The following is a 24,492-nucleotide window of genomic DNA, read 5'->3' as shown; positions in this document are numbered from 1 at the left end:
CTGCCGTCCTCCACCTAAGACATATGTCTGCCCTCTGGAAAAGACCCAGAGAGCACCTGAGGCAGCCAACAGCAACGTGGGATTGGGACCAAGTGTTGCAGAGAACTGGGAGAGCAGAAACACTGCAGGAGAGAGGAGGCAGAGGATGGAACCCTGAGAAAACTTGATATTGAAGGGCCAGCCAAAGAAGGCAAGGGGCCAGGTGCAGTGGCTCACACCTGTAATCCCAGCACTTTGGAAGACTGAGGCAGGAAAAATCACTTGAGTCCAGGAGTTCAAGAGCAGCCTGGACAACATAGTGAGACCTCATCTCTACAAAGAAATTTAAAAATTAACTGGGTGTGGTGGCTCACGCCTGTGGTCCCAGCTACTTGGGAGGCTGAGATGAAAGGATTGCTCGAGCTAGGGTGCAGGATTCAAGAGTGCAGTGAGCTGACTGTGCCACTGCACTCCAGCCTGGGCCACAGAGTGAGATCCTATCTCAAAACAACCAGAAACCCCAAATACACACACACAGAAACAGAGGAGACAAGACCTCACTAAGAGCAGCCAGAGAGGTAGAGGAAAGCTGCCTATTTAATCCTTATAAATACCCTGGGTTTTTATGATGTATTTACATGTGAGGAAGCTGGGAGGGGGGGCCTTTCTTTATTGTTTTATTTTATGTTGTGCTAAGATAAGAACCAAGAAACTCAGAGCTGTTTTGTTCCATCATATAACTGTCCTTTGCCTAGTATTTCTGGTATGTCTCCTTCCCAATCCCATCATCCTCTTGTTTAATGCTTTAATTTGTTAGGTATCTAATTTTAAGCAGTCCATTTTTGAAAGCAGAGTGTCAGTGAAAAGACTGACTGGTTTCAAGAGATGCTACTTGTGAATTTTGATATTCAGCCTTGGGTAGGATGGGCATGGAGAGAATGGTGATGCATTGAACTTGGGTCTTTATCAGACAACCTAACTCCTGGGTGAGGGTATGAGGAGGACAAGATGAGGATGAGGTCATCTAATCCTTACACTTGTACCCCCACTCCTTCCTCCTGCACCCAAGGCAGATATCACAAATTATTCCCACCTGTCCTACTCCCCAAGGCTGCCATCCCACTGAATCAGAGTTGGCGAGCCATCTGGAACCTTGTGACCATCCCAAGAGTAAGCCACGGCCCCACAGACCACCAAAAGATCGCCTGTCTTTATGATGATGAATATTTTATTATAGAGATGGACTGAACTCACTTTTGCATAAAGAATCTCTGGATTGGGTCAGGGAAATTCACCTGCTAAGAGGTCACCACCCAGCTATCCCTGCCTCTGCCTCAGCCCCCACTTGCTGTTTACATCTCAGGGTCACTAGGAACTGCAGAGCCTGCTGTCCCCAGGGCCAGGCTGGTGGGGTCAGGCCAAGGGTCAGGGATCCTGGCCGCCTGCCAGATCAGAGCCGCCCTGTCTCCCGCCCCAGTCGGTTGTCCAGAACCTGGAGCTGCCGGAGGAAGCCTGAGTTAGGGCAGATATTGCGGTGGGCCTGCACCGTCTGGATGGCCTCTACCAGTGTCATGTTCTCGTAGATCATGAGGAAGGCCAGGACAAGCGTGGCAGAGCGGCTTATCCCCATGGCACAGTGTACCAGCACGCGGCCTGTGGGGAGAACCAAGCTAACATCAGCTACCTGCCCTTGAACCACCCACCCCTTTGGGAAGAAGAGACACCCATGGCCATCCTCTACAGCATCCTGCAATACTGACACTGTCTACTCTGTCAAATGGGGCAACTGAAGCCCAGAGAGAGAAGGCTGGCTCAAAGTCACATAGCAAGTTAGAGGCGGAGTTTAGGTTAGCAGCTGGGATTTCCTTCTTCAGGTCCAGGTGCTTCCTCAGGCATTCTTTGCAACTCTGGGCCAGGGGAAGGGGGTTTATTGAATTCCTCAGGTCCCTGGGTTTGCATCAGATTATAGGGAGTGTCCACCTACCTCCCCTGAGTTCTGCCATCTAGCCTGCCCCTGCAGCTCTATGCCAAGGACTCATTGTAGAGGAGCCTGCTCAAGAGCTTCGCTGGGTTCTATACCTTCTGTCCAGTGCCTGGCCTCTTATGGAGGGATGTGGTGATGCTGATGACTACACTGGATCTTAGTTATGTCCGTGATTGCTAGCCTCGAGGGTGTCCCTGAAGGCGACACTCACTGAATGGTAGTAGCTATTTGCCCCATGGAGTGGGAGGGTTGCTGAAAGGGGTTGTCTCTCTGGACTCCCACCCACCAGGGCTACTGGAAAAATGGAGAGTCCTAAAGCGCACCCTCTACCCTCCACCATGCCAGACCCAGAAATGCACCTTGGGGAATACTGAGGGCAGCTCGGATGTATCGAGCAACAGGCAGAAAGTAGACACTGAGGTCAAAGAAGGGGTTGTCATCTGCCTCGATGCCATAGTACTCCAGGGACATTCCACGGTAGAACTTGGCACCTGTGTCCACCTGGAACTTGCCCGCAGCGGCATTCACAACGTGGGTGATTCCCAGCTGGGTCAGCTTGCTCTTGTCCCGGGCTGCGTACCTGGAGGGGAGGGCACAAGGGGTTAGGAGGGTGGCGGTAGATCTCACTGTGGCAGCTCTGGCTGGGTTGAAGTCTGCAAACACCCCCGCCCACCACCCACCAAGGGAAGAGACAAGAGGCTGCAAATCGGCCCAGGGTGAAGGGGCTCCTCCAGTTGGAGTTTAAGACTCCTTTTCATGCTGGGTGCGGTGGCTCATTCCTATAAATCCAGCACTTTGGGAGACTGAGGTGGGCGGATCACTTGAGGTCAGGAGTTTGAGACCAGCCTGGCCAACATGGTGACACCCCAACTCTACTAAAAACACAAAAATTAGCCAGGCGTGGTGGTGGGCGCCTGTAGTCCCAGCTGCTCAGAAGGCTGAGTCAGGAGAATCACTTAAACCCAGGAGGCGGAGATTGTAGTGAGCCAAGATTGCGCCACTGCACTCCAGCCTGAGCAACAGAGCTAGACTCCATCTCAAAAAAAAAAAAAGACTCCTTTTCAGGAAGGCACTGTGGCTCATGCCTATAATCCCAACACTTTGGGAGACCAAGGCAAGAGGATTCATCGAGTTCAGGAGTTCGAGACCAGCCTGGGCAACGTGGCAAAACCTTATCTCTACAAACAATACAAAAATATAGCCAGGCATGGTGGCATATGCCAGTAGTCCCAGCTACTTGGGAGGCTGAGGTGGGAGAATCACCTGAGCCTGGGAGGTTGAGGCTGCAGTGAGTGAAGATTGCACTACTATACTCCAGCCTGGGTGGCAGAGTGAGACTCCGCCTCAAAAAAAAGAAAAATTCGCTAGGTGTGGTGGTGCACACCTGTATTCCCAGCTACTTGAGAGGCTGAGGCAGGAGAACTGCTGAGCCTAGGAATTTGAGGTTGCAGTGAATGATGATAATCCCTGCACTCCAGCCTAGGCAACAGAGAGAGACCTTGTCTCTAAATAAATAAATAAAAATTTTAAGATGAAATATTACTAGGATCATTGTTCATAATAGTCAAAAAGTGGAAACAATTCAAATGTCCATATTCAGTAAAATGGATAAACTGTGGCATAATCATATAATGAAATCTCCAGCAGTGAAAATATGAATGAACTGCAGATACACATAACAACGTGGGTGACTCACAAATTTGAGCAAAATATGCCAGGCACAAAACACACACAATATGATTCCACTCATATAATTTTAAACAGCAGGTGAAACTGACTACACTGTTTAGGTATATAGGTGGTAAAACTTTAAAGAAAAACAGGGAAATAATTAATTCAACAGACAGTGATTAACCACAGAGAATAGAAAAGTTATAATGAGAAAGATTCAGTAGGGGCTTCTGGGAGACAAGTAATATCCTTTTTCTTCACTGGGTGATGAAGCTGTTCATACATGCTCTGTGCACATTTCTTTTTTTCTTTTTTTTTCTTTTTTGACACAGAGTCTCGCTCTTATTACCCAGGCTGGAATGCAATGGTGCGATCTCAGCTCACTGCAACCTCCGCCTCTCGGATTCAAGTGATTCTTCTGCCTCAGCCTCCTGAGTAGCTGCGATTACAGGTCTCCACCACCATGCCTGGCTAATTTTTTGTATTTTTAGTAGAGATGAGGTTTCACAATGTTGGCCAGGCTGGTCTCGAACTCCTGACCTCAAGTGATCCACCTGTCTCGGCCTCCCAAAGTGCTGGGATTACAGGTATGAGCCACCGCACCCGGCCCTGTGCCCTTTTCTTATGTGCATTCTAGTTCCACAGTTAAAAGCAGTAATAATATAAAAGGAAAGAAAAATAGGGAAAGAGACGGTGGGAGGCAAGGGTGCCACCTCTGCCCTGGAGGGCTCTGGGAGAGGCTCATGCCCTCATTCCCATGTGAACCTCACACCTTTCTGCCACCCCCACTCCTAATGTGGGTCTTACTCACGCATCTCCCAGGAAGAGGCTGGGCCAGACCTCGTCGATGTGGTTCAGCATGGCAGCCTGACGGACCCACAGCAAACGCTGTAGCGAAGCCAACGTGGGCGGCTGGTAGGGGGATGCCCGGACTGCCCCGTGGATCTTGGGCCTCCGGAGGTCCTGCTTCTGCAGGGAGTCCATCCTGGAACAGAGTGGACACCGCAGTGGCTGGAGGCAGGCTCCTGGAGGGTGGATCCAGCTGATGGGGAAGCCCATGGTGCAGTACCCAGGTGCCACGGGGATGCTGCGGGAAGGGCCTCAGCTATTTCACATGAGGTATTAACAAGCTCAGCTGGGGCTGGGGCCTAGAACCCTTCCCTAGGGAACAAGGGAATCAATCTTTTGTCACTGCTGTGGAGCTGGGCAGACCTCTCTCCTGCCCTCTGCTGAGCTGCAGCTGTATGAAGCTTTGGCCAAGGGGCCCTTGGAGTTCCCTATTTGTGGCACTAGTCAGTGCAGATCTCACCCCTAAGTCAGCTTGGACTTTGTAGGGATGAAAGCTGTGGCTTTCAGGGCACAGATAGCTGTGGCTCTCAGGGCACCCCCCACCCCACCAACCTAGGCAGCTGTCAGGCAAGGCGGAAGTGAAGACCCAGGTGTCCTCCTCATCCCCCACTGTGACCTCTCAAGCCCCCTCACCTGCTACTTCCAGTACTCATCCTCAGACCCCTGTCCCCTCCCACTTTCAGGGACTCGGAGATCAGAGCCCATCTCCAGGTAAGAGGCCAGGGCTGTGAACTGGTATTTGTTAGCATCTCCACATGGAATGAGCTAATGCCTCTTATAAGCCTGATGCCTCTGGCTGGGCACGGTGGCTCATGCCTGTAATCCCTGCACTTTGGGAGGCCGAGGCAGGCAGAACCCCTGAGGTCAGGAGTTCAAGACCAGCCTGGCCAATGTGGCAAAACCCTGTCTCTACCACAAATACAAAAATTAGCCAGGTGTGGTGGTCCACTCCTGTACTCCCAGCTACTCGGGAGGCAAATGCAGGAGAACCTCTTGAACCTGTGAGGCAGAGGTTGCAGTGAGCCGAGATCATACCACTGCACTCCAGCCTGGGCGACAGAGTGAGACTCCGTCTCAACAACAAAAAACCTGATGTCTCACTCGTGGGATGTCGGTTCCTATTTTACCCAGGAGGAAGCTAAAGCTCAGAATGTTTTAAAAGTGACGCCCAAAGCCATACGGCTCATAAGTAGCAAGGCTGGGGTTTTAGTCCATCCCCAAGCCTTTCAGTTACCATCTTCGGGGCCTCCAGGGAGTGGTCACTAACCCCCCTTTTTTCTCAAGGGGGCCTGGTGCTGCTGAACCACACACCTGCCTATAGGCCCCGGGTTTTCCTCCTTACCCCCACGACTCAGGCCAGCGCTGGATATCAGGCCCCACCCGGGTCAGGTGGCTTGTTTCAGGCATCTGCTGGCTGAAGGAGTCAGGGACCCTGCGGAGCTGGATTTTCAGCGGCACCAGAATATGGGCCTGGTGCCGTGTTGGAGAGGGGGACCTGTCTTTGCTAACTGCCCCTGATCCCCTGGACCAGTGACTAGGGAAGGTGCATACTGGGAAGAACATCTTTTCCCTTTGGTAGGCAGTGCCAGAACCAGAAAGAGAAACGGGCACCCAGGAGGCTTCCGGCTTGGCCAGGCTCACCCAGTGGGAGGCTGTCGGGCAAGGCGGAAGTGAAGACCCAGGTGTCCTCCTCATCCCCCACTGTGACCTCTCCAGGCGGCTGAGTGGCCTGCCACCTACCTGGGGCATGGTCTGGGGCCAGGAATGGGGGAGTTGGTGCAGGGGCAGGACTCTGCCTGAGTGGAACAAGGCTGGGCAGGTTCCGCCCAGAACACAAACACTGTGAAGCGGCTAGAATTCCAGGTGCTGGCTGGGGCACCCATGGGGGTGGGGTCTGAGAGCTGACTGAGGCTTTGTGGACTGCGGTGGGCTCTCCAGTCCCTCTAAACGCCCAGGTCTCCTCTCTGCTTGGTATCTCTTTGGGATTGAAGACCCTTGGTTCCATAACCCCCCATGAAGATGGGAGGCTACCTGAAGAGGTGGGAAGAGAACTTCTGAGGCAGTGAGGAGAGCCTGGCTTCCCCGGGACTCTGCCATGACTTTCTGTGGTCACAAGCAAGTCTTTGCCCTGATCTGGACCACAGTTTATCTTCCCCTGCTAGGGATCCTGAACTTAACTTTCAGGATGCTCTGGGCGTCTGACCCGAGAATGACAGAGGAGGGTCTGGATGTGCGGTCACTGCAGGGCAGAGGGCAGTGTAGTGTGGTGGAGTGGGGGAAGCCCTCAGGCCCCAGGGGAGTCAAACAGCCACACTGGTCTGGAGCCATCAGGTAGGGAGATGGGGCTTTGGGAAGTGGGACGGGCACCAGACTCAGGCCTGCGGAGCTTGGCATGGGGTGAGGCTGCCCCCCTGTGGCCAATGGGTGTCTCGCAGCCCAGCCGTGTCAGGGAGCAGGCAGCCAGGCCCCATCCCCAGGAGGCTCCAGAGGGGTGAAGGATTTGGGGGCTGGTAGGCCACAGTGCGTGCCTCTGCCTCCGAGGGGACCTAGGCCCAGGTCTGAAGAACGGGGCTCTCCCCTGGACTTAGCGCTACTCCTGGTTAGGCTCCACCTAATGCCTCGCTCCCGATGCTCAGGGTGTTGCCCCGCCTGGCCACTCTAACCCACTGGGACCCAGCCCAGCCCCTCAGTCAGAGTCAGGCCCAGCCACCCGCCCAGGGACTCGTCCTTTAAGCCCCAGGCCCTCCCAGGGAGGGGAAGTCGGTGGTTGTGGCAGCTCCGCAGGTTTCTGAGACCCGAAACGGTCTTCGGAGGGCCCCGCCTGACATTACCTTCCATGTCTCCTCGGCCCCAGCCAGGTGAGGCACAGGCCCAATGTCCAGCAGGGCCAGGGCCTGACCGGGCTCCCCTCCCACTCCCTGCAGCCCTCCTTCTCTCCCTGGTCTCGTGCTCCTCTTCTCCCTCTTCCTGCCTCCCCCGCTCAGCAGAGCAGCTGCCTCTGTAGGCAGGGCTTTTCCTGGCCTGCTCCTGTGCTGCTGCTGGTTTCAAGTCCATGCACTTGTTTTCTGTCTTTGCATCTCTCCTCCCTGGGTAGCTCCCCCATTTGCCTCTGTCTCCCATCCCCCCCCAGGAAGCTCATGTGCCTTTGCAGCCTCCCATGACACTGCTCTGCGTGCCCATGACATCAGGCAGAGGCACAGGCTTCCTTGGGGCAGGGGGCAGCTCTTTGCCATCCACCTCTCAGCTGCAGCTTCAGATGGTCCCCTGGACTTTCTTCCTGCCCATCCTTTCTGACTCCACTCCAGAGAGGCCAGACAGGAGTGTGGCCACAGGCCACGTGGGGCTGGAGAGCTCAGGGCAGGACCAGTGAGGAGTGTGGGGAAGAAGGCCTGCAGAAGGGTGGTGTGTGGCGCCAGTGGGGAAGAGCTGTGGGTCTCTGCGCTCAGCCTGCGGACCTTGGGGAGGGCAGACCTGGGCAGAATTCTCAGGTCTGGTAGTTGCATCTATGTGGTCTTTACTGAGCCAGTTTCTTCAGTGAGGATGCTGTCAGAATTCCATGTAATAATTAATGTAAAGCACCTCCCACAGGGTCTGTCTCATGGTAGATGCCCAATAAATGGTGCATCTTACTATTATTATCACTACTATAATTACTCTTACCCTTTCTAGCCCCAGCCATATCCTGGGTGGAGGGTAACTTCCCTACGGGACAGTGAGGTTTCTTCTCTGTCTCTGTATTTCTTAATGTTTCTTTCTCTGTCCAGCAATAATTGTTCTATTTAGCACTCATCAAGGATGTGTCAGACAGAGCTAGGCGCTTACATTTTCTCACTGAATCCTCACAGTGCCTTTATGGAACAGGCAATATTATCATCCCCATTTTACAGATGAAGAAACCGAGACTCAGAGAGGTTAAGCAACACATCCAGAGTCACACAGCCAATTGATGTGGGAGTCAGGATTCAAGCCCAGGTCTTTCTGACTTTACTATACTTTGTCTGCACCTTCATCTCTGACCCAGTCAGTTCTCTACCCAACCCAACCCCCACCCTTCCCCACACAGGCACAAGTGTCCTGGCCCTCATTACCCAGCATGCTCAGAGACCACACCCTACCCCCCCAAATTAGGGGCACTCACCCACCTGTGGGAGTATCTGGCCCGGGCTGTGCACTTCTCTGACGGGCAGTTTGTGCTGCCGGCTTTCAGCTGCCTGTCTCCGCACACTTGATGCTGTTTCTATTTTTTGATTTGAGTTTAATTATAAAGCATGCTGTCTACTCCCCTCTTCCAGCCTCCCCTGCCACTCCCAATTTGTCCACTGGTTCCATGGCATGACCAGTGCCAAGCCTAGCCAGGCACCTTTCCCTCCAGGCCCAGGCCTCTGTCCCAGCACTGCTAAGAATCAAGGCAGCTCAGCCCAGGTCTGACTGTGGCATATTGTGTACATGTATGTTGACAGTAGGAGAAGGAAGATCAAATAAGGCATTTTAAAAGGTCTCTTGGCCGGCAAAAGTGGCTAACGTCTATAATCCCGACACTTTGGGAGGCTGAGGTGGGAGGATTGCTTGAGTCCAGGAGTTCGAGACCAGTCTAGGCAATATGGCCAGACCCTGTCTCTACTAAAAATACAAAAAATTAGCCAGTTGGGCCAGTCGCGGTGGCTCATGCCTGTAATCCCAGCACTTTGGGAGGCCAAGGTGGGTGGATCACCTGAGGTTGGGAGTTCGAGAACAGTCTGACCAACATGGAGAAAACCTGTCTCTACTAAAAACAAAATTAGCTGGCATGGTGGCGCATGCCTGTAATCCCAGCTACTCGGGAGCCTGAGGCAGGAGAATCACTTGAACCCAGGAGGCGGGGGTTGCGGTGAGGTGAGATCACGCCATTGCACTTTAGCCTGGGCAACAAGAGCGAGACTCCGTCTCAAAAAATAAAAATAAAAAAAATTAGCTGCTTGTGGTGGCACATGCTTGTAGTCCCATCTATTCGGGAAGCTGAGGTGGGAGAATCACCTGAGCCCAGGAAGTCAAGGCTGCAGTGAGCCCTAATCCCTGACTATGCCACTGCACTCCAGGCTACGCAACTGGAGCGAGACCCTCTCCCTTGGCCTTCAAGGGTATTATGGAAGAAGGGCAGAAAGTTCAAGCTGGAAAGATGTTCTGTGGAGGAGGACAGTGAAGAGACTAGCCAAAAATCACATGTAAACTGGTGGCATTGCCAACAGCAGAACCCAGGTCCAGGGGCCCTCAGTTAGGGGCCAAGGCTGATGGGACAGGTCCAGGATAAAGACCTGGAAGACTCAGGCTGAGGGAAGCGGCGCAAGCCCACACAGAGACACAGGTGTAGAGCAGGTCTGCAGACAGCCCTGGGCTGCAGGCAGAAGCAATGTGTCCAGGGCCACTCCCACCCTCTGCCAAGCTCCTCCCCCAACCCAAAAGGCAGGGATACCCAGGCCCCGCTGTCCCCTGAGGCCAGAGAGATGGTCTTTTAGGTCTCTCCTCTGCTAACTGTGGTCAGCTAGGACCTTCAATTGGGCCCATTAGGAACCTTCTCTGTCATCCACAGACCTTTGTCATACACCCATACCTTGATACTATTCTCCCACTTGCACTCCCAGATGATGGGGACAGGGCACACCCATGCCTGCAGCCACACCTGCGCTGGGGCTCTGAGGTCTGAGCTTCAGGGAGCTAAGGCTCAGCCCCTCCTGGGGCTCCCTGAACCCTGAGGGGAGCTGCTGGAGGCAGCTGTGGCCAACAGCTCTCACAAATACCTGAAACCCCCTTCCTCTCTCCTGCCCTCCCCACTTTCCCAGGGAACCTGGGATCCCTGGCCAAGACGCCTGAGGGCTTGGCTGAGAGGGTAGCCCACTCCCACCTGTGGAGGCCAAAGACAGTGGCGGAGAGGGGGTGCAGGCGCCAGGAGGAGCCGGATGGAGTAGCAGGCTCTAGGGCGGACTCCACGCTGGGCTCCCACCATCTTCTGTGTGTCCGCCTGGGCCAGAGCCTCCAGCAGCACCAGAAGGACCAGTGCCAGGGTGGCAAATTGGCAGAGCCCCATGGCAGGGAGTAAGGACCAGCTCTGGAAGAGAGATGAGCTCTGTGTTACAGGCAGGTGAACCAAGGCCCAGGCTGGCTGGGACTTGTTGAGGCAGGGGTAAGAGCTGTCACCTAAACCTGCTTCTGCCTTAAGCCCTGTGCATAAGGTCAATGAGTGCAGCTGCTGGGAGAGATGAGGAGGTAGATTTGATATCCATGGCTTAGGGACAGAGATGACCTCTCCCCATCGGCCCCTTATCTTTCAGAGTCCCCAGACCCAGAGCTACTGTGTACGGCTGCACAGGCTGCACACTGCATAACTCCTGGGGCCTCCAGTTGCACAGTTTGGTGGATGACACCTCCATGAATTGTGCAATGCTATACCCCTGCCTATCCAACTCCCCCAAAGTCAGTTGCCTGATGGGAAAGATGCTGAGGTCAGAGGTCAGGGAGCCTAAGGCCCCAGGCTGAGGGAGAGGGGTGACTGGGCATGGTCTGAGATCTGCTGCTCTGCCAGGTTCCGGGGTCCTGTCTAGAGGAGAGAGAGCAAGCTGGGAATTTGCCATTGCATGGGAAACATGCCCCCTTCAGACCTTCTACCCATAGAGCTCCATGCCACAGCTTGGCGGCAGGCCAATCTCAAGCCCAGCTATAACCCAAAGTTTCTTATCACGCTCACCCCCAAACTCTAAACTTAGCCCTTGATCCTTCCCTAATTCTCCTCCCCAAGATGCTCATCCTCCAGCCAGCCCGTGGGAAGGGGTCAATGCTGCTGAAGGGCCTCCCTTCTGGTTGGGCTGGCTATGCCTTCAGAGATAGGAACCACTCTTAGGGGTGGGAGACAGGGAGAGAGTTAGGCCCTGCCCTGGGAGGCTTCTGGGAGGAAAAAACTGCTGCTGTTCCAGCTCCCAAGCATGCCCAGGCCAGTCACCCACCCCCAAATGGCAGCCTGTCTGTGGCGTGGGGTGGTGGGGACAGCCAAAGACAGGGTTGAGGCGAGACAGGGAAGGAGTTGTAGGGGAAGCAGAGGTGCAGGCAGGCCCTGCTGGGTGGGGAGCTGCCGTGGAGGCCTGGCCTTAGCTCACTGCTGAGAATTAGCTAAGTCTGGAAGGTTTTCTCTGCGGCATTGTACCTGGGGTCCAGACCTAGGGGGAAGGGGATGTGGATGTTCAGGAGGGTCCAGGCTGGCTATGCAGATGCCTCGGTGAGATGTAGGGGAGCCCCCACAAGCTTTCAGCTGAGGCAGGGCAGGTTGGCCTCAAGACCAGGTAGGAAAGTCTCCCCTCTTCCATTTTACGCTTTCCACGCCCTCACATCCTAGTCCTCCTCTTCTCTTTGGGGTCTGAAGGATCCAAGTAGGGTGGGGGAGATGGGTTGGGGGTCCTACAGGAGAACTGCCTCGGCCGGGCCCTTGGGTGAGACCTTGGGTAGGTGAAGGGAACCTAGCAGTCTGGGGAGAGGGCCAGGCCCCGTTTAATCCTCACTTCCAGCCACATGCAGCCCTGCCAACCAATCCTGCAAGAACCCAATCCTATGTCCGCAGGCCAGGCCCTCACCTGGCCTCTTCCTGCCAACCACATCCAGCTTCGCCCCCCGAGGCCTCACCTGGCCCCTCAGCTCTGGCCGGCACCCCGCAGTTGCTGGTCCAGCCTGCAGAGCTGGTGCAGGAAGCCTCGGTTGGGGAAGACCCATCGGTGCTGCCTCACGGTGATCACCGCCTGGCGCAGGGACAGCCGCTGGTGCAGCATGAGGTAGGCCAGGACTAGCGTGGCGGAGCGGCTCACGCCCACCACACAGTGCACCAGGACCTTGGCTGAGGAAGACATCCTGGTGAAAAACCCTTTCCCACCAGCCGGCCCACCCACGGGCTGGGATGGGAACCCAAGTTCCTTTCCTACCCTGCCTTGGGTATACTTTGTGATCCTGAGCAAGTCACTCAGCCTTTATGAACCTCAGTTTCCTGATCGGTAAAATGGGTAGATCAATACCTGTTCTGCCTGCCTTTGGGATAGGGTCCGAATTTTTTTTTTCTTTTCTTTCTTTCCTTTCTTTTAAATTTATTTTTTATTTTTATTTATTTTTTATTTTTATTTTTATTTTTTTTGAGATGGAGTCTCACTCTGTCGCCCAGGCTGGAGTGCAGTGGGGCGATCTCAACTCACTGCAAGCTCTGCCTCCCAGGTTTATGCCATTCTCCTGCCTCAACCTCCCGAATAGCTGGGACTACAGGCACCTGCCACCAGGCCTGGCTAATTTTTTTGTATGTTTTAGTAGACACAGGGTTTCACCGTGTTAGCCAGGATGGTCTCGATCTCCTGATCTCGTGATCCGCCCGTCTTGGCCTCCCAAAGTGCTGGGATTACAGGCTTGAGCCACCGCGCCCGGCCTTTTTTTTTTTTTTTTTTTTTTTTTGTAGAGACAAGGTCTCACTATGTTGCCCAGGCTGGTCTTGAACACCTGAACTTAAGTGATTCTCCCACCTTGGCCTCCCAAAGTGCTGGGATTACAGCTGTGAGCCACCTCTCCTGGCCTCCTAACCTTTTTAACATAGCTTGTTAAGACCCTTCAAGAGCTGGCCCCTGTCGCCTCATCTTAGACTGTCCCTCCCCCATCTTCAGCTCGAGGAAAAATGGAGGAACTTGCAGTTCCTTGAGGCTGCCATGTTTTCTGACCTCCAGCCTTACCACATGCTATTCCAAATACTTGCAAATTGTTTCCCCTGGTCTCGGTCTGACTAACTTCTACTACTCATCCACCAGGTTTCGGCTAAGACATGGCTTCCTCCACAGGCTTTCTTGACCGCTCAAAGTATTGCTTGAATCACAGAGCAGCTCATCTTTTTTGCATATGACCCATGAATACTTTTGTAGAGGGAAGTCCCCCCATCTTACTGATCCTCTAGGCTCAGCACCCGCGCCGTGTGCTCCCAGAGCCCTCCACACTGGCCCACTCTTATGCGTAGCTCTCACTATACTATTCACAATTTGGCTGTCTTTCCACCAGTTCCAAGAGGACAAGGACCCTGCTTCTTAAAGTCTGGATTCCCAGTATTTATTTAGCTCAGTGCCAGGCACATAGTGGATACTCAGTAAATAGCTGGTGAATGAATGGACAAAGAACAAAAGAATGTCAAAGTGCTTTGGATACTAAAAAGTCATGTGAGCTGTAATCTTGTCATTCTTGTCACATAGATGAGGAAACTGAAGTCCAGAGAGGGACACTGGCTTGCCCAGGGTCACATAGTGAGGGACACAGCTGTCTTCTAGGATGGACACAAAGCCAGGACACCAGCCTCCCTGGACTCCTATGCTGTATCCTGAGTATTTGAGATACATTTCTTTCTAGTTAAAAGTACTTTGAGGGGCGGGTGCGGTGGCTCATGCCTATAATCCCAGCACTTTGGGAGGCTGAGGCAGACAAATCACTTGAGGTCAGGAGTTCGAGACCAGCCTCGCTAACATGGTGAAACCCAGTCTCTGCTAAAATACAAAAATTAGCTGGGTATGATGGCAGATGCCTGTAGTCCCAGCTACTTGGGAGGCTGAGGCACGAGAATTGCTTGAAGCCGGGAGGCAGAGGTTGAACCCAGGAGATGGAGGGGCCAAGATCGTGCCACTGCACTCCAGCCTGGGTAGCACTGAGACTCTGTCTCAGAAAAAAAAAAGGAATAAAAGTAGTACTTTGGGGCAGACATCTAGGTACCAAATGGTGCTTTCCCAAAGCTGAGTGTTGCAGAGAAAGAGCTATTCTGCTGTTTGGGAGAAATGGCTTTCGGCCTTAGGGTTGCTCCTAACTCATGGCATGACCTTGTATTCCAGGCCTCAGTTTCCCCATCTGGGAAGGAATAGGGTTTGATAAAATGCTGGAGCACTAAGCAGAGAACTTTTTTTCGGGGCGGGGGGGGCAGATGGATTTCACCCTTTTGCCCAGGCTAGAGTGAAGTGGCATGATATCGGCTCACTGCAACCTCCCCCTGCCCCGTGTTCAAGCAATTCTCCTGCCTCAGCCTCCCGAGTAGCTGAGATTATAGGTGTGTGCCGCCATGCCCGGCTAATATTTGTATTTTTAGTAGAGATGAGGTTTCACCGTGTTGGCCAGGCTGGTCTTGAACTCCTGACCTCAGATGATCCACCCACCTTGGCCTCCCAAAGTGCTAGGATTACAAGCATGAGCCACTGTGTCCGGCCTAAGCAGAGGATTTTTAAAAACCAGGGATGGGAGGGCACTGATGACTGAGAAGAAATGAGGCATCCTCCCCAGGAATGAGCAAGATGGGATACGGGCTTGGACCCCAAGTCCTACCCCCAGGCGTGTTGAGGGCACGGTGGATGAAGTCAGCCGCGGAGGAGAAGTAGGCACTGATGTCAAAATCAGGGAGGTCGTGGGCTGGCACCCCCAGGTAGCTCACACTGCTGCCGTAGAAGTCAGGGCCGCCCTGACAGTAGAGGCCCCCGTGGGCGGCGTTCAGCACGTGGGTGATGCCCAGCTTCCACAGCTCAAAGCGGTTGTTTGCTGTGGCCCTGGGGAGGGCAGGAAGGGCACTGGATGACAGCCAAGCCATGGGACCAGGAGGGAGGCTTTGCCTGGCCCCCTGCTGCAGAGGGACCGAGCCATCAGGGTCCAAAGAGAATCCAACCCCAGCAAGCTCCAAGTGGGGTCTGACTCCACAGCCCCATACCCACAGCCCCACACTTCCTGGTGGCAGAACTGGTGGTATGCGTGTGTTGGGGGATCTTTAGACCCTCTCTGCTTCCTCAAGGCCTCTGCTCCTGCCTTGGCCAGGACAGGAAGGAAGGGATTGCTTCAGCCCTAGAACCTGGCTGCCCCTCCCTTCTTGCCTCATGTCCTCCCACGCACATCCGTCCTCTACCGGCTACCACCTAATACCTGCTTCTAGCCTACAAATGTTGAGAGGCAACACCTTCTCTGATTCACCTTCAGTCAGGCTTCTCCACCATCTGTATCCAGAGGAGGGAGGCTGGGTCCAGAAATAGGGGGCTCTCTGTCTACCTCATCTCATGCTGCAAATACTATTTCCCAGGCCTATACCTCTACACTTGCCAGTTGTCCTGGAAATGTTTCCCAGGACTCCTGGGAGACTCCCTGCTTTCAGGCAGGCGAAGTCCCTGCTCCCCCTCGTGGCCATACCTGGTCACTGCACTGTCCTTGGCACCCTGGGGTCCTGGAGAAGGTCCCTGGCCTGGGATGGTCAGAGCAGAGCTATTTCTCCTTGTTTCTACCCTCCTGTGTCTGGTAAAGCCACCAAGAACTGCCTCTCCTTGTCCCCACCCCCATGACCCTTGGCCAGCTATCACTCACGCATCTCCTATGAAAAGGTTGGGCCAAACTTCATCCACGCGGCTGCAAGAAGACTTCCCCGCCCTCAGGAGCTCCTCCAGCTCTGGGATGCTGGGGCAAGGCGTGGCTTTGTCCTCTCCCACCAGCTCTGGGAGCGAGGTCTCAGCCATGGGCCAGCCCGCCCACCCCTCTGCCTCTGCGGTCACTCCTCTCTGCCTCTCCAGTGTCATTTCTCCTTCCCAGAGATTGACAGGGACAGGTGGGACAGGAGCAAGTGACTCAGCAAGTCAAAGGGGCCTCTGGAGCAGACAAGACCTTTTCCTCCCTAAGCCTCCCCCCACCCCCAAACTCCGTGAGAACATGGAATCAGAGAGACCTCTGCAAGTCAGCTACCTCCCTGAACCTCAGTTTCTTCATCTGTAAAGTAAGGATAATCACACCTACCTCAGAGAATTTGAGGATTAAATGAAACAAAAGACGTGCTGGGTCTGACACATAGTAGGTACTTAGAAACATCTGTGGAATTAGTAGATGTAGAGCCCTGCCTAAGGCTATTAGGTTATGAGGACTGAGTTAAAGTAGAGATCCAGGGTGCAGAGGAGGTGGCTGGTTCCAAGGATGAATGATAGAACTGAAAGAAGTGTACAGTCTAGGTGGGCCACAAATTGGGTAGGAGCTGGATTGGATGTCTGTTGGACAAGTCTCTGAATTATGGAGGTCAGGGACAGTTTTCTGAGTTGTAGAGTCAGAGAAATACGGAAAAGAGACATGGAGAGCTTCATTTTTAAAGCGTGCCCACAAGATTCATGGGGGAAGGGGGAAAGTGTTTGTTTTTTGTTTGTTTGTTTGTTTTTTTAGACAGGGTCTCCCTCTGTCACCCAGGCTGGAGTACAGTGACATCTTGGCTCACTGCCACCACCACCTCCCGGGTTCAAGTGATTCTCCTGCTTTAGCCTCCTGAGTAGCTGGGATTACAGGCGTGCACCACCATGCCACACTAATTTTTGTGTTTTTAGTAGAGACGGGGTTTGTCAGCCGTGTTGGTCTGACTGCTCTTGAACTCCTACCTCAAGTGATCAGCCTGCCTCGGCCTCCCAAAGTACTGGGATTACAGGTGTGAGCCACCATGCCGGGCCAGTGGGGGAAGGTTTGAACAATGGTCCTGTAATGAACATAGCTGACTTCTCAGAAGAGAAGGCTGAAGAGGGCCTTGTATGTCAAACGGGGAGAAGGGAGGTGAGTGTTGCCCTAGACTTTGAGAGCCAAAGGGGCCAACTGTCATCAGAAACATTTTGAGGGTGGGAGGGAGATTCCTCTGTCTATAAGGGCTTTGGGTCCCAAAATAGAAACTGAGAAAGGTCAACCTGTCCTTCTGCCAGAGCTGGCTATCAGCAAAAGGGATGAGATGTCTCGCCCTCTGTCATGTGACTTCTCAGCAGCCCTGATGGAGCTGGGAAGGGTATGGGCTGCAGTGGGGAGGTTCCCAGCTGTCCTTGGCCTTAAGACCAGTTTGAAGGGAAAGGCCACACCAGGGCATCCCATGGAAGCAGTCTACATTCATGTCCATCCCATTCAGAACCACTGAAGTCAGCCTGGCACTGTGTGGGGAGGCAAGGCCAAGGAGGGGTTCGTGTCCAGGTTACAGTTGGGTCTGGACTTGGTTTATGCCTATGCTAGACCTGGCTTGGGAGGAGACCTTCCCTCAGGGTGGCGCAGCATGGTGGAGTGAGGAAAATATAGGATCAGATGTTAGAGAGATTTGGGTTGGAATATCAGTTTGCAATATGTCAGGTAACGTGTTTCTTTACCTTTCTGTGCTATACGATCCCCCTTGCAGAGTTAGCACAAGGATTTTTATTTTTATTTTTTTTGAAATGGAGTTTCGCACTTGTCGCCCAGGCTGGAGTGCAACGGCGTGATCTCGGCTCATTGCAACCTCCACCTCCCGGGTTCAAGCGATTCTCCTGCCTCAGCCTCCCGAGTAGCTGGGACTACAGGTATGCGCCACCACGCCCGGCTAATTTTTGTATTTTTAGTAGAGATGAAGTCTCACCATGCTGGCCAGGCTGGTCTCGAACTTCTGACTTCAGGTGATCCACCCGCCTCAGCCTCCCAAAGTGCTGGGATTACAGGCGTGAGCTTCTACTCCTGGCCTTAGCACAAGGATTAAATGAGATGTATATATGGCATTTGGCATAGACGCTGTCAAAGAGGAAGTGGGCAATAAATTATAACAATTATCATTGGTGGCTGGCTATTGGAGAAGAGCTGGCTCTCTCCAGAGGAATTAGGATTACCTCCTTCTAGGCCCTAACCCCTTTAACTGATCCCACAGGCCCCGCCCCCGCTCCGCTAGCCCCGCTTCCCACTCTCTCTTTGGCCCTCGGCATGACGCATGCGCCCTCTGGCTCCCGCGCGGCAGCTTCTCGGTTCTCCAGTCGGGCCCATCTGGAGCCTCGCGTCTTTTCCAGTGTGGGCCCCGCCCCCTGCCGGTAGAACCCCGTTCCCGGCCGGTAGGGCCTCGCCTCCCGAAGCAGTTCCGGTTCGGCTGTGAGCAGCTGCCGGCGCGGCGGTGACGGCGGCCGGGACGATGCCTGCGCGCAGCCGCCACCGCCCCCGCCTCCACTCCGGCTCCCCGCCCCGGGCTCCGCCCCCGCCGCTTGAGGCGCTGCACTCCGGCGAGGCGGGCAGGGCCCCGGACTCCGACGGCGGCTCGGACGCCGATTCGGAGGTGGGTCCGGGGAGCCCGACTCGGACCGCGGAGGTGAGCGGGAGCTGAGGCTGAGGAGAGGGGAGCTTGGGGGGCGCCTGCTGCCAAGGGTGAGTAGGGAGTCTGGGATGGAGCCGGGGGTTGCCGAGGGACCGCGACCCGGAGGGGCCCCGGGGAGACGGTTGAGGGAGCCGGGAGAGTCAGCCCTGGAATGGAATCTGAAGGAAATGGAGGTTGTCGAACCGAGGGCCTGAGGCTGAGGGGTAAGTGGAGGCCGAGGAACGAGAGGAAGGGGGCGGGAGGGGGAGGCTTGAAGAGCCCAGAGCTTGGGGGCTTTTGAAAGCTGCGCAGTGGGGGAAGAAGATCGAAGGGGTCCTGCGGGAATGTGGACCCGGAGGAAGAGATGCTCTGGGTTTGGCAGCGGGGGTGAAGAGTCAGAGGAGCAAGACCTGGGCCGGTGTTCCCTTCCCAGGACGAGGGAGGGCGATCGGGGCAGGGACTGGAGCCTCTTACCCGGGTGGGGCTGGTGGTGATGGAGGGCAGGATTTAGGTTTGATTAGAAGGAGGAGGGCTATTGGATGGGAAATTGTCTGGCCTCTAGGGTTGAGGGAGGCATTGAAAAAGAGAAGTGTGGTCAAGAAAGAAAAGGAGCCCTTGGGGATCTAATTTTGGGTTTTGGCATTTTTACAGGTGCCTTTTAAAACATCAAAGATCACTAGGGCAATGTACTTGGATTGTGGGACTTTCTCGTTCGTGCACAGTGGATCCTTTTAAGAATCTTGGGTGGAAGGGGCGGTGTGAATCACTGATTTGCCTAAAGGACTGGGGGAAGTAGTGGAGAGGAAGTGATGTTTGAAGAAGGTAGTGAAAGACGTGATTCTGAACATGATATCATTTGGATTTATTGACAGTAATGATGTCCTCCTTTTTTTCATCGTATTTTTCTTTCGTAAATAAGTTTAAATACCAGACGTGTTAAGATCCTAAAAAAGATTTACTACATTACCTTTAAGTTTTAAAAACTTGAAACAAGACTTTGGATACTCAGATTTTAAAAATTAAACTTGAAACAAGAATTTGGACACTCGGATTTTAAAAGTTAAACATGAAACAAGAATTTGGACGCTCGGATTTTACAGATACTCAACATGTACTGGTTCCACTTCCAAAGTTTTAAGTTGACACATGTATTTGCCACACAGTAAAAATTTGGTCAGTGCAAGTTTCTAGGTTAAGGGGACACAGTGAAGTTGCCACAGTCTAGGCCAATACCAAATCTTCCTCTCACTGACAACCCCAGGATTGGAGTTAGCTCTTGAAAATTGGAGAGATACCTTTGACTGATTTGCAAAACCAATATTGAAATACTATTTTGCAGATATTGTGTGAATAATATTTTTAGTAGAGTGATTTAGGAAAATAAGGACAGAGGATGCTTGTAGTTGGCATTCAACACAACTGGGACAGGTGGGTACACAGATACTTTTTATAGAAGACATAGTTCCAAAACATAATTATGCCAGAAAAAGAATGATTGCAATATTTATATTCACTTTAGTAAAGATAAATTCACTTCCTTTTGTGATTGTTAAGTCATAACATGGCTCTATGAAGTCTTTGTTTGACTTTAGCCACGTCTCATATGTTTTACAACTTTTTATGTGATTATAGGTTTGTAAAGTTGTTGGCCATTTCTTTTCTCTTCTTCCTTTCTTTTTTTTGAGACAGGGATTCACTGTGTTGCCCAGGCTTAAGTGATCCTCCCACCTCAGCTTCCCAGGTAGCTGGGAGTAGCTGGGACTGCAGGCGGGCGCCACCATGGCCTGGCTAATTTTTGTTAGCATCAGGCGTTTTCTAAATGCTTGATTAAATCTAAATAGATATCTACTGTTTAATCTTCATGAGATGATAATTTATTGATTGGCAACAGCTTTTAAATTAGTTTATGTGTATGGGCTATGTGACATACCCTCAGATGCACAGTGGAATAGTCATTGTTTCTTCAAAGGAAATGCGAATTCTTAGCTAAAAGCGCTGTGGTTGTTAAAAGTATTAATTCCCTTTAACTTAATACAATTATCTTCTGTTGAAGTTTACATATTACTGTTTGTTGGTTTTATCTCTAGAGTGAGATCCTCTAGAGACCTTGTCTTCATACTTAGTTCTGAATAAAAGTCATGGCCATGTAAAAATTTGCTGAATTGCAATATAAGAACTCTATTCAGATTACATCTTAATGTTATTGCAAAATTAAAGAGAAACTGTTAGATGGAGTTGTACAGTTAACATATTAGCATGTCTAATAGTTTTTAAAATTTTTGTTTCCCTTTGTCAGTTCTCGCACCCACTGAGTAAAGAAAATCAGTTTTAGGTTGAGCTTACTCCTGTAATCCCAGCACTTTGGGAGGCCCAGGCAGGCAGATCACTTGAGGTCAGGAGTTCAAGAACAGCTTGGCCAACATGGCAAAACCCCATCTCTACTAATAATATAAAAAGAATTAGCCAGGTGTGGTGGCACACACCTGAAGTCCCAGCTACTCAAGATGCTGAAGCAGGAGAATCACTTCAACCCGGGAAGCAGAGGTTATAGTGAGCTGAGATCACGCCATTGCATTCCAGCCTGGGCGACAGAGTGATATGTCTCCAAAAAAAAAAAAAAAAAAAGAAAATCAGTTTCTCTAAGGCAGAAGAAGCCATCATGACTGCGGTGGCAGAACATGCAGACATATTTAGGTAAATCAGTTTTGATTTCAGTAGCATAACCCCCCTTCTGCAAAAGCTTATTCACGTTGCACAGTTGCTTGTAAACATTTTTTTAAATTTTGTTAATCATTAGATCCTCAATACTTCTTCAAAATTTTGCTGTTACTGATTAAGACATTTTCATGGCTTTTCTAAGAACTGAAATTTGAACACTTTTTTTGAGACACTTAAATCACAGACGTTTCCATGAATAGTATTATTATTGTTTTATAAGAATGCCATGTTAACGAGCTATTCTTTCGAGATTTTTACTTCCAGGCCTGATGTAATATATGGTGTTAATTGTTGGGTGTACCTAGCATGCCCGTTAATTTATGGATGGAAGTCTTTCCTGTCTTCACATTCTACCCCCTTCATTTTTCATATGCCAGTGGATTATTAGTGAACTAGGATTGAATTCACTTTTTAATTTTAAAGCTTCTGTAGCTTTGATTCTCTTTGGACATAAAACTGATTTATATGAGATATGAATACAATTCCATATTCTGCTAAATTACTTATGAAGCTCTTTTGAATGATTATGGTATTTGATGAAAAAATACAGTATGAGCTAATCATAATTCTTTTAATGGATTTAGGTTATAGAGGAGGAATGTACCATTTCATTCCCGGATTAAGTGTTTTACTTTTTTGCAGAGATGACAGGGGAGAGCCTTGATTATTTTCACTTCTCTCATGTGTTTGTGTTTGTTTATAAATAAAGTGTTACTTATTTGCAAAATGCTGTATCTTTAATACTTGCTTACATGTGGTTTTGGGAATTCTTTTGGAACCAGTTCTTGTTCTTGTTTTTGTTTTGCTCTAAGGGTATGATGTAACACATTGAGGGGTTAATAGGGCAAGAACAGAGAAAGCCATTTTACAACAGATATCAACAGGGCCGTGATGCTTACTTTAGTTCTTGTGGTTTTCTTGGCCTTGAGAAATCAAGATGTTAACTAAAAATAGGAGAGCATGGGCCAGGCACACTGGGAAAACAGATCAGTGTTTACATGCTACCACTGTTGCTTCCTGGTAACTTGCCATCTGAATGTGTGGGTATGAATTTGTAACAGACCTGTGGTGTGAATATTCCTGCACCCCCTCCTCCAATACACACAGCACCATCATCACAGATCTGAAGCCTAACCTTTTAGCTGAGTTTAGTGACTTCATGTTTCCGTATTGAAATGTTCTATTCCTTCACTGTATTGGGCCCTCACAATATTATAGAATGTAACATACTGTAAGACTATTAACTAAGAAAAATTTGGTTATAATAGTTTTACCACAGGATTTCACCATAAAACAATGTTTTATGATATGTACCTCAGAAAAGAGTGTTGTGGGGCAGGGCAGTTAACTATAATTTGTCTAAAAGTGTTTGTTGTTTTTTTTTTTTTTTTTTTTTTAAAGATAGGATCTCACTCTGTCTCCCAGGCTGGAGTACAGTGGCTTGATCGTGACTTATGCAGCCTGGAACTCCTGGGCTCAAGCAGTCCTCCTGCCTCAGCTTTCTGAGTAGCTGGGACTATAGGCGTGTGTCACTACACCTGGCTAATTTTTTTAATTTTTCTTTTGTAGAGATGGGGCATCAGCTATGTTGACCAGGCTGGTTTAGAACTCCTGGCCTCCCGATCCTCCTACCTCAGCCTTCCATAGTGCTGGGATTACAGGTGTGAGTGTCTTAAATTTTTGTTGTGCATTTAGTTAAGCTTATGAGTTGTGGCAGAGGACAAGAGAGGTAGTAATATAAGTATCTATTATCTTGATAATTGTTCTGTTGTCTTGAAATTCTTGACAAGTAAATTCTAGTTGGAGGTGAGAACCATGGATTCTGCTAATTTAGGGTCTTCCTGTAGGTTAACTGGTGTCACTGAGTTTTTGGAAATACTTGCAAATCTGTTTTTGTTTGGAACTTTGAGATTAAATGGAATTGATGTCAGTTCTGTCAATATAATATTGGCTTGAAAGCCAGAGATTTCCAAAACCATACATTAAAATTTGGCTCCAAATCCAGTCAGTTTTAACAGTATGTAATGGAGTTTGAAATCTTGAGCCAGTTTCTCATTTTCCATTAAATTGATTAGATTTTGGATGTTGCATATTTATTTATTTATTTATTTATTTAGAGATAAGAGTTTCCCTCTGTTGCCGAGGCCGGATGCAGTAGGGCGATGTCAATTCATAGCAACCTTCGCCTCCTGGGTTCAAGCAATTCTCCCACCTCAGCCTCCCCAGTAGCTGGGACTACAGGCGCGTGCCACCATGCCCAGCTTATTTTTTGTATTTTTAGTAGAGATGAGGTCTCACTAAGGCATCCGCCCACCTTGGCCTCCCAAAGTGTTGGGTTTACAGGCGTGAACCACCGCGCCCTGCCAGTGTAGCATATTTAAAAATAAAGATTTTACCAGCTGGGTCGGGTGACTCATGCATGTAATCCCGGCACTGTGGGAAGCTGAGGTAGGTGGATCCCTTGAGCCCAGGAGTTCAAGACCAGCCTGAGCAACATAGTGAGACCTCGTCTCTACTAAAAATACAAAAAATTAGCCAGGCGTGGTGGTGTGCACCTATAGTCCCAGAACTCAGGAGGCTGAGGTGGGAGGATCACCTGAGCCCAGGAGGTCAAAGCTGCAATAAGCTGTGATTGCACCACTGCACCCCAGCCTGGATAAAGAGTGAGGCCCTATCTTTTAAAAAAAAAAAAAAAAAAAAAAAATGGTGGGCGTGATGGCTCACACCTGTAATCCCAGAACTTTGGGAGGCCGAGGTGGGTGGATCACTTGAGGTCAGGAGTTCGAAACCACCCTGGCCAACATGGTGAAACCTTTTCTCTACTAAAAATACAAAAAAATTAGCCAGGCATGGTGGCGCGTGCCTGTAATCCCAGCTACTTGGGAGGCTGAGGTAGGAGAATTGCTTGATCCCGGGAGGCAGAGGTTGCAGTGAGCCGAGATCACACCATTGTTCTCCAGCCTGGGTGACAAGAGTGAAGTGCTATCTCAAAAAACCAAACAAAAAAGTTTTTACCAAATTGATATGTTAAACTGCTAGCCTGGTTAGAATAAAAATTAGAATTTTAGATACTTGGCTTCTTTACTGGTTTGCTGTGTCATTGCAGCCAGGTCAGGAACCCTTTACCAAATTTATCAATAAACTCCTGTCATCATGTAAAAACTTCTGGTATAACTGAGGATATAAAATGGACGGTAGTATCTGT

General features: G+C 50.9%; 2 protein-coding genes across 11 annotated transcripts in view; one reads left to right on the top strand and one right to left on the bottom strand.

The window, feature by feature from the left end:
* Window positions 1-1,185: 1,185 nt before the first annotated feature.
* Window positions 1,186-16,051, bottom strand: DUSP13 (dual specificity phosphatase 13). 9 transcript variants are annotated; one of them, XM_025397429.1, is made up of 8 exons: window positions 15,842-16,028; window positions 14,825-15,042; window positions 12,128-12,330; window positions 10,362-10,565; window positions 8,626-8,720; window positions 4,446-4,619; window positions 2,323-2,543; window positions 1,186-1,632 (listed from the first exon to the last, which is right to left on the bottom strand). In XM_025397429.1, the coding sequence occupies exons 1-8, from the start codon at window positions 15,988-15,990 to the stop codon at window positions 1,430-1,432; spliced, it is 1,467 nt and encodes a 488-aa protein (XP_025253214.1). In that variant the 5' UTR covers window positions 15,991-16,028; the 3' UTR covers window positions 1,186-1,429. The 9 variants fall into 9 exon arrangements, with proteins under 9 accessions (XP_025253214.1, XP_025253216.1, XP_025253219.1 ...); XM_025397431.1 differs by having other exon boundaries at window positions 12,128-12,335; window positions 15,842-16,027; XM_025397434.1 differs by lacking the exon at window positions 12,128-12,330 and having other exon boundaries at window positions 14,825-15,116; window positions 15,842-16,051.
* Window positions 16,052-18,483: 2,432 nt separating this feature from the next.
* The window catches only part of SAMD8 (sterile alpha motif domain containing 8), a 71,561-nt gene continuing 65,552 nt past the window's right edge, over window positions 18,484-24,492 (top strand). The window contains exon 1 of one of the 2 annotated variants that reach the window (XM_025397438.1): window positions 18,484-18,584. The gene's annotated coding sequence lies outside the window, so the exon portion shown is untranslated. Of the gene's footprint in view, window positions 18,641-24,492 lie in introns of both variants that reach the window. The other variant, XM_025397439.1, reaches the window with a different exon arrangement.

Source organism: Theropithecus gelada, chromosome 9, assembly GCF_003255815.1.
Source record: "Theropithecus gelada isolate Dixy chromosome 9, Tgel_1.0, whole genome shotgun sequence".
NCBI classification, from domain to species: Eukaryota; Metazoa; Chordata; class Mammalia; order Primates; family Cercopithecidae; genus Theropithecus; species Theropithecus gelada.
This window is presented reverse-complemented; position numbering and strand designations above follow the sequence as displayed.